At 44.5% G+C, this 9804-nt stretch overlaps 1 protein-coding gene across 1 annotated transcript; it reads right to left on the reverse strand.

The window, feature by feature from the left end:
- Positions 1-7790: 7790 nt before the first annotated feature.
- Positions 7791-8828, reverse strand: LOC141702756 (uncharacterized). Its single transcript, XM_074506377.1, has one exon. It carries the CDS (start codon positions 8826-8828, stop codon positions 7791-7793), a length of 1038 nt encoding a protein of 345 aa, XP_074362478.1.
- Between the last annotated feature and the right edge of the window lie 976 nt (positions 8829-9804).

The following is a 9804-nucleotide window of genomic DNA, read 5'->3' on the forward strand; positions in this document are numbered from 1 at the left end:
CTTGACTCTCCTGAAACAAAGTTCTTGGAAATAGACCCATACTTCTCATTTAGCTTGATTAGTTTGGCTTTGCTAATGGGTTTGCTTACAGCCGACGGATGAAGATTTTCATCATTCGACGGATAACACTTTTTGTTATCTGACGGATAGTCCTCATCATCCGTCGAGTCTACATCTGTTAGCAGACCATCTACCGAATTGGGTTCTAGTTTCTCTTTGTTCTTTTTCCAGGCTTCATCACAAAAAGACTCAATTCCTTGAACTTTGGTGATTTGAGCATGGATATCCCTGGATGTTTTCCATGCTTTAATCACCTCTTGTTCACGCTCGAGCTGCTTCTTTAAAATCTCTTCCTTTTTCAAGGACTCAGTTAATTCCTCTTTGGCAATCTTACACTTAATTTTTAGTTTCTCAAACTCAACAAACTGAGACTCAAGCACATTATTCCTCTCACTTAAAAACAAGTTGTTTTCTTTGATTTTAGCATTTTCTTTAGTAAGAGACTTAAGTGTAACACGCAAATGATATAATTCTGTAGACATGTCATTTATGGCATCATTACATTCAGCTTTAGATAAATATGCAAGGTTTGTAGTGATTACCTGATTGCTTGAGGAACTTGTCTCTGTTTCATCAGACTTGGCCATTAGGGCTAGATTGACATAGCTGACATCTTCATCTTCATCCAAACCATCTGCTGCCCAGTCATTCTCTTGAATAATAAAAGCCCTTTCCTTTTGTTTGAGTAGATCAAAGTATTTTTGCTTATAATCCACAAACTCAAACCTTTTCTTACTGAAATCTGACTCTCTACACTCATTTGCAAAATGCCCTGCCAAGCCACATTTGAAACATTTGAATTTTGACTTATCCACCATGTTTCTATTTGGATTGGCTGCTCCAAAGTTCTTTTTGAACTTGAGCTTGGCAAATCTCCTTGAAAGAAATGCTAGGTGCTCATCAATGTCCTCCATGTCATCTTGGCTCAATGAATCTTCACTTTCTGCTGCAAACCCCTTGCCCTTATTCTCACAGACCTTTGAAGTTGATTCAACAGCTTCCATCTTCACTTCCTTCTCCTTTTCCAAATGAGCAACTAGTGCAATGGATCCTCCTTTCTTCTTTCCTCTCTCCATCCTTTCATCCTGCTCTATCTCAAGCTCATAGGTCTTTAGGATGCCATACAGTCTCTCCAAAGTAAACTCCTTATAATCTTGTGAGTTTCTCAATGAGACTGTCATTGGTTTCCATTCCTTTGGAAGAGATCTAAGGAATTTCATATTAGAGTCTTTAGTCTGATAGACTCTTCCATGCAACTTAAGAGCATTTAGTAGTTTTTGGAATCTACTAGAAATGTCAGTGAGTGACTCACTTTACTCATTGTGAAAATGCTCATATTGCTGAATCAAGAGCTGCATTTTATTTTCTCTAACTTGCTCAGTGCCATCACAGATTATCTGTATAGTATCCCAGACTTCCTTGGAAGTTTTGCAGTTTATAATGTTGTCAAACATGTCTGCATCAACTCCATTGAACAGAATGTTCATGGCCTTTTTATCCTTCCTGACTTGTTCAATATCAGGATCAGACCATTCATGCCTTGGTTTGGGAACAGATGGCTCGTTTCTTGTTGCAGCTCTCATTGGAACATGAGAACCTCTTTCTATGCAGTCCACATAGGCCTCATCTTGAGAAAGCATATGAAGATGCATCTTTACCTTCCAATGATGGTAATTATCTTTATCAAGAAAAGGAATCTTGACTCCAACGTCTTTCTTGTTCATCTTGCTGAATTGTTTTGATCTTTAAACTCTTTGTAGATTAAGAGCTTGCTCTGATACCAATTGTTAGTCCCTTAACAATATAGCAAGAATTACAGAAGGGGGGTTGAATGGAATTCTTGAACCTTTTTCTTGAAATAAAAATGTTCAACTCGAATATAGATATAATGTTTTGATTAGCACAATGCGGAATAGAAACTTAATTGAATCAAAACATAAGTAATTAAAAACAAGAGTCTTTAAAAACTTTCTGGTGGATTTAAACAATTCCACCAGAGATATATATTATATATCGAGAGGACTCTGTGTGCAGAAATGCTCACAGCTGCTTACAAATTGAATTGCTGAGAATACAGGGAAATGCTAATAATTCTGCTTACAAAGATTTCTCTATTTTTGTGTGTCTCAGCTATCTTCCTTTTATTTGCTACGTTCTTGGTTTATATATTACCAAGATTACAAAGTCAAAAAGACTGAATAAATATAAAAACTATCAGTCTTAAGTTTTGCTGCTTTTCGTCCTCTATTACCCAGTTAATGGGCTTCCACAGTAGATTTGTATACATCTCGACGGCTATGCTCAGCATTCACTGTTCAACTGCTGTTTGAATTCTTTATATGATCATCCGTTGGATTCTATGAACATGCGTTGGATATATGATCATCCGTCGACTTTCTGAAGATCCGTTAATGGCTTCATTGATCATCCGTCGACCGCTATATTAAACATCCGTTGATAGTCATTTGATCATCCGTCGATGGTTTTGTTAATCATCCGTCGGTAGCTATTTTGGCACTTGACTTCATTTCACTTATGCAGAATTACAAGACATCATTTATTTACAATTAATCAACCTATTCTGCATATCTAGTTAAAGTCAACATGACTTATAGGCTACTACAGAATTTATACAAAGATGTATACAGAACTGTGCTACAGACTTATTATTACATAAACTACTCACTCGATGGATAATAAGTTAACATCCGTCGGGACTATAATGAGTTATCCGTCGGGAGTATAATTCTTATCCGTCGAGAGCTACATTATTTCACTAAGTAAAATCCACTTAGATGTTTTGTTTATGAAATCATCAAGTACACAACATATGCACAACAAAGGTTGGCGGCCATGTCGGTTTGGCGAGATGTGAATCCCTCGCTGCTTCTCATACCGAGCCTGACCTTGGAGGAGAAGAAGAATTACACGGCATTAGTGGATGTCAATGTGAAGAAGCTGGGTCACGGAGAGTTTCAGGACAAGGACTGGCTCTTCAACTTGTGCGGTGAGGGTAACAAAACTTCTTCCTTTGTTTTTTCTTTCATTAGTTTTGTCCCATCACCTATGTATTTGTTTTTCCTTGTTATGCATTCGATTATATACTCTTGGACTGACTTGTTTCCCCTTTGTATTTCAGTGTCTTCGAGAGAGGCTTTGATCGAGAGGAAAAAGGCCAGGGCAGCCGAGAAGAGGGCGGCTGAGGAGGCGGCGAAGAAGGTCGCCGACCAGGGGCTACGCCAGATCCTTCGGAGGGCACAGATGAGAGGGCTCAGACCGAGAGGGCTCCGTCGCCCCGTCAATCTCATGCGGCTTCTGAGGCCGAGGAGGGGGACGACCTGGAGTACATGGGAGAGGGAAACCCTTCCAAGAGGACCCGAAGCAAGGAGGGGATTGTGCGCTCTTATCTCCCAGGGTGGGGCGTGCTCACGTTCGACCACATTGTGTATACAGCCCGGCAATCCACAAAGGAGGTGGCTTCAGACCTATGCCATGGCCTCCAGCTTCCGGTCGATCTTCCGACCTTTGCTTCGGCCTCTGCTACCGAGACCTGCACGGAGCTTCTGTCCTTCCTGTCCCTGGTACGTTTTTTAATCTCCCCTTTTTATTTTGTGTCCATCTTTTTTCCTTCGGCACCTTTTAGTAATATTTTTTGTCTTGTCCTTTTGCAGGCTGCTCCTTGGGCCGCAGCTGTGGAGGATAAAGTTAAGGACATGGAGACTCGGATGGCCGAGGTGAAGGAGTTGGAGAGGAGGGCCATGGCGGCCAAGGAGGAACTGATAAGGGTGAAAGCCCAGAACGAGGTCGAGGCCACCGCACTGAAGGAGGATAGATCTCGGCTGGAGACTGAACTGGAGAAGGCGAATCGGAGGATCTCCTACCGGAACGTCCAGCTGAAGAGATCCTGAAAGGAGCTTCGCAAGAAGCAGAAGCAGCTGGACCTGACGGAGGAGCGCTGCTTCCAGTTCGGCGCTGACTATGTCCTGAAGAAGGCCCATGGCCTGAACTGGGATTATAAGCAGTTGCTGGACGACAGCCTGGAGGATCCTATCGGCCGGCCAGCAGTCGAAGTCCCTCCTGTCTCCTCCGGCGAAGACGAAGAGCTCTCGGATGAAGACCCTTAAGCCTAAGCCTTCAGCACTGAGGTGCTTGACATGACGGAAGATGATCTTATTGCAAAGTTTTCCGTTGGTGTTTCCATGGTCGTACCCAACTCTTGCAGCGATATTCTTCGTTCATCTTCTTGTATTTTTTATTTTTTGTAATCGGTACTCTTTTTGTAATTGGTACTCCTGCCTTCGAGCTTTTGTAATTTAACTAGCCTTTGGGCTTTTATATTCTAATGCATCTTTCGTCTTTCGTCAGCATTGTCTTACTGCATTTAATAGTTGTATCTTTGGCTTCATCCGCCTTAACAATTAAAACCAATCGCCTCTTCTGCATTATTGACGCCTTAACGATTTTAATGAAATGAATTGTATTTTTGGCTTTATTCGCCTTAAAAATTTTAATAATTTGAATAAAATGAATCGTATCTTCGGCTTATTTATTCGCCTTAACGATCTTATCGAATTGTATCTTGTGCTGATCTTTCGGTGATTGCCCCTAGATCAGCAGGTCATGGTTCGTTCGTCCCAGAGGAGGTCTTCTTCGGGATTGCCCCTAGACCTGGTTTTGGTTTCAATTTTGAATACCTGATTGAGGCCGAAGGACCATGTTCTTCTTTTGATCACCCCGGGACAGGGGTTCCTTAGGCCTTTTTAATATCAAATGATTAAGGGAAGACGAATAATAGGGCGTTATTCCAGGATTGCCCCTTAAGGCCCTTAATTCGTGCTTACCAATTGCAAATTGAATCATAATATTGGTGTGAAGGATGCTCCTGTTTTGGGCAATTGCCTCTTTTGTTACATGTTTAATTATCAAATTGGATAAGGACGGCGGCCGAATGGTTTATCTTCTTCGGGATCGCCCTCAGATAATACTCGGCCGGCCGCGGCATGTGCAAATAAAGAAATGTGACAGAATATGCTTATTTATTTAGTCGAATTGTTTACATTTTTCGAATAGAATTCAAATACAAACTTTTAAAGAAATTTCTTACTGATAAAATTTTCGAAGGCGACTAGCATGCCAAGTGTTTTTGATTGCCTCGCCGAACAACGTTTCAGGCTTGTACGTGCCCGGGTGAATGACCTCGATCACCTTATAAGGCCCTTCCCAGTTGGGCTAATACTTTCCTTGTTTGGCCGGTATAGATGCGGCCAACTCCCTTAGGACTAGGTCTCCGACTCCGAAAGACCTTTTCTTCACGTTGGAGTCATAATGTTGTGCCGTTTGTAGTAAATACCTCATGTTTCTTTGATGTGCAGCTTCTCTTTCTTCCTCCAATAAGTCTACATTCGCCTTCAACCTAAAGTTATTAGTTTCCACATTGTAGGTTTCGGTTCGGTACGATTCCAAGCCCACTTCGACAGGAACTAGGGCCTCAGTTTCATAGGCCATTCTGAAAGGAGTTTCTCCCGTTGATGTCCTAGGGGTGGTTTAGTAGGCCCATAAAATCCAAGGGAGTTCTTCCGCCCATCTTCCTTTGGCCTCGCCCAGCCTCTTTTTTATTCCTCGGAATATCACTTTGTTGGCCGCCTCGATTGCCCCATTTCCTTGCGGGTAGGCGACTGAGCTAAATTTCTGTTCAATTCCGAAATGGTGCAGAAACTTGCGGAATTTGTTTCCAATAAACTGAGTTCCATTATCTGAGATGCATGTTTTTGGAATGCCAAATCGGAGAATGACCTATTCCAGGAAGAACTTTTTCGCTGGCTTCTTCGGTTATGGATGACAGAGGACGGGCTTCGACCCATTTGGTCATGTAGTCGATGGAGATTATGCAGTACTTGGCTTGCTTCGTTCTAGTGGGCAGTATGCCAACTATGTCCACTGGCCTATACGGTGAATGGAATAGGGCTTAGTGCAAAGGTCATTTCTTCTGGGGGCTGTTTCGGGACGGTGGCGAACAACTGGCACTGTACACACCATTTTGCATAGTCGCTGGCGTCGGCCCTCAGAATGGGCCAGAAGAATCCCTGTCGGAGAATTTTAAAGGCGAGCGACCGACCAGCCAGGTGCTCACCGCAAATTCCTTCGTGCACTGCCTCCAGAGCCTGTTGCTGTTCTTCGTTGTTCAAATAGCGTAGAAGGGGTTGACTGAATGATCGGCGATACATCCGCCCATTGATTACTGTGTAGTTCGATGCTCTGTATTTAATTTTCAGCGCCTCCTTTCGGTCGGGTGGTAGAATTCCTTTCTCCAGAAATTTCCTGAGGGGGGGTCATCCAGTCGCTCCCCTGGTGGATTTCAAGGCATTATTTCTTTTTGATCGAAGGCGTCTTGGCTTTGGTGAGGTAAATAGAACCAGTTAAGTTCTGTGTCTCGGCCGAAGCTAGCCTGGAAAGGGCATCTGCCCTAGAATTGTTCTCTCTTCCAATTTGACTTAGTTCAAAGGTTTCAAATGATAAAGAAGCATCACGTACCTTGGCATTCGGGCCCCCACTTAAAATTCTTTGACCCTTTGAGCACGGCGAAGAAGGGAAGTGCTTTCTCGGCTGACCGGGAAATGAAACAACGAAGAGCGGCGAGCCGGCCTGTCAATTTTTGTATATCTCTGATGCATTTGGGAGGTTCCATATTGATAACTGCTTCGATCTTCTCTGGGTTCGCCTCTATTCCCCGGGCGCTGACCATGTACCCGAGAAACTTTCCATTAGAGACTCCGAAGGTACATTTGTTCGGATTGATCCTCATGTTGTTCTTTCGGAGCGTTTCGAAGCATTCCTTTAAGTTTTCGGCATGATCTCGGAATAGTGATTTTACTATCATATCATCCACGTATGCTTCCATGTTCCTCACGATCTGCTCTTTAAAGACCTTGTTCACCATTCGCTGGAATGTGGCTCCAGCGTTCTTCAGTCCGAAGGGCATTTTAATATAAGCATAAGTCCCCTTCGGAGTTATGAATGCTGTCTTAGGGCACATCCCTATCATTCATAGCAATTTGATGATAACCAGAAAAAGCGTCCAAAAAACTAAGTACCTCATATCCTGCCGTTGCGTCTATCAGTTGGTTGATGTTAGGCAAGGGGTAGTGATCCTTCGGACATGCCTTATTGAGATCCATGTAATCCACGCACATCCTCCATTTCCCATTCAACTTCTTCACAACCACCACATTGGCTAGCCAGTCGGGATACTCGATTTCTTCGATAAATTTGGCTTCTAACAATTTTTCCACTTCGGCTTCTATTACCTTCTGTTGTTCGACTGCAAATGTCCTCTTCTTCTGCTTTACCGGCTTGTTCTCGGGCTGCACATTCAAGCAGTGTGTTGCCGTCTTGGGATCCAATCTGGGCATATCTTCCGGCCCCCAGGAGAACACATCATGGTATTGCCGGATGACAGCTATTACCTTTGCCTTCAGATCCGCCCCCATGTTTTTTCCAATTCGAACCATCTTTCCCGAATGGCTCGCGTACAATTCCACTACTTCGGTCTCTACTGCGGGTTCGGCAATTGGGCTCGAGAGATCGGCCCCAAATTTTTTCAGCTCGATGTTTAACGTTTCCCGGCTTCCGCTGGGTTCGGATTCTGCCCGCTTCCTCTTCCCGGTTCCATCTGGTCCTTCATATTCCTGATCCTTCTCAAGGTCTTCGAGCATTATGATTCGGGTGGTTTTTTAATCGCCCCTCATTTCTCCTACCCCTTTTTCAGTGGGGAACTTGAGTTTGAGGTGGGGTATAGACTCTACTGCTTTAAAGGTTGATAAGAAGGGCCTGCCACATATTTCATTATACGGGCTTTCAATCCGAACCACATAGAACTTCACCAGCTTTTCGACGGTATACGACAACTTGCCCAGGAGGACCGGAAGAGTAATCGTTCCTTCGAACTGAATAGGATGTCCTCCGATGACATAAAGGGGAGCCTCGTTACAGGGCTCTAGTTGCTTTCCCGCCAAGTTCATCTTGCAGTAGGTTTTGTGGAACAGTATATTGGCCGAGCTGCCTGTATCCACCATCACTTTCCATATCTTGTTCTGCCCGATGATGGGATTGATGATTAGAGGGTCCTCGTGCGGGCGAATGACATCCTCGTAATCTTCAGTGCTGAAGGTCATGGGCATGTGGGGCTTTGCCTGTCCGAATTGATACAGATTGTACACCTGTCGGGCATACTTCTTCTGTGCTGTCTTGCTATCCTTATCCAGGATGCTTCCCCCAGATATAGTTTTTACTTTGCCCCTTATCCTGTCCCTTCGCTCTGGCTCATCGGCCTCTACTTCCTCCTCTTGGTTCTCCTTCAGCCCCAAACTATCTCTCAGATCTCGGACTAACTGATTAAGCTCGCCGTCTTTGTTCATGCGCTTAATGAGCTTTTTGAGGTGATAACATTCATCGGTGTTACGCCCCTTGTCCCTGTGATAGTCGCAGTACTTATCGGGGTTTTTCTTGTGGTTCGGGACCTTCATCTTGGCAGGGCGAACAAACCCTGGCTTGCCCTTTATCTCATGGAGAATCTTGGAGATCGGCGCATTCAAAGGAGTGAACACGGCCGAATCTCTATCTCGACACCGTTCAGCCCCACAATCTGTTTCTTTCCTTCCTTCTTTCTTGCTATCCCTCCGGTCAGATCCTGATCTTGAGCCCTCATATCTGTCGGCTCGCTTTGATCGGTCGTCCCTTCTTGAATCTTTATATCCTCCAATACTTTCCATCTTTCAGCGAATATTCTCGCCTCTTACATATATATCATTCAGGGATTTTGGGGGAAAATCGTAAAGAGATGAGCGAAGCTTTTTACCTTTATAGGGGTCTAGCCCCGCCGTTAGGAAGCCCATTGCTTCGATTTTGTCCAGGTTAGTGACCATCCCCGCTTCTTCCTTGAACCGAGCGAGATAATCTCCCAGCTCTTTATTTGCCTTCTGTCGACAGTGGACCAAGGCTTCGGTATCCTTCGCCTTTCGGCATAGGTGCGAGTAGTACTTTAAGAACTTCCTCTTCAACTGCTCGTAAGACCCGATGGGCCGAGGTTTCAGGGATTTGTACCACATCGAAGCAGACCCTGTGAGATAAGTCTTGAACATTTTGCACAGCGTGATATCATTGTGGCCCATCCCAACCATCAGGAGTTCATACTTTTCACAGTTGAACTCGCTCATCTTGGGGAATTGTCTCTCTTCACCCGGAGGGGGTCGGTATAGCTCAATCTCTTGTGTTACAACAGGTTCTCGATCGGGCCTCCTATCACCGAACAGGGCCTTCTCTAAGCGATTGAGCCTGAGGCGGGATCCATCGGGCTCCTCATCTGAATCAGAAGAGTAAGGTTGCTTAGTCCTCTTCCTTCGGGGATGCGAATCAGAGTCAGACTCATCTTCTTCATCATATGCCCTACATTCCCTTCTATCTTTATGTGCTCTGCCGGTCTCGTCGGCCCGCATCGCCTCCCTCAAGGTTCATTCTTGCAGTTCAATTTCCTCCCTCTGTAGTTGCAGGGCTTTCAGTCGGAGCGCATCAGCTTCTCTTTTCTTGGCTCGCGCTTCCGCTTCTTTGTCAATCTGATCAACTTTGGTCTTACCCTTCTCCGCGGCCTTTTCCGCCCGAATCTTTAGGAGTAAGGCCTCTTCTTCAAGGGTTAGTGTGATAACCCCGTCCTCATCGATTAGGGAGGACGGTTGTCCTTTGTCGGTGAAA

The sequence above is a fragment of the Apium graveolens genome, unplaced genomic scaffold (genome assembly GCF_009905375.1).
Source record: "Apium graveolens cultivar Ventura unplaced genomic scaffold, ASM990537v1 ctg5636, whole genome shotgun sequence".
In the NCBI taxonomy this organism is placed as follows: domain Eukaryota; kingdom Viridiplantae; phylum Streptophyta; class Magnoliopsida; order Apiales; family Apiaceae; genus Apium; species Apium graveolens.

What these genes read in the sequence shown, in the direction of transcription:
- LOC141702756 (XM_074506377.1), bottom strand. Translation starts at nt 8,828, where the DNA reads ATGGAAAGTATTGGAGGATATAAAGATTCAAGAAGGGACGACCGATCA.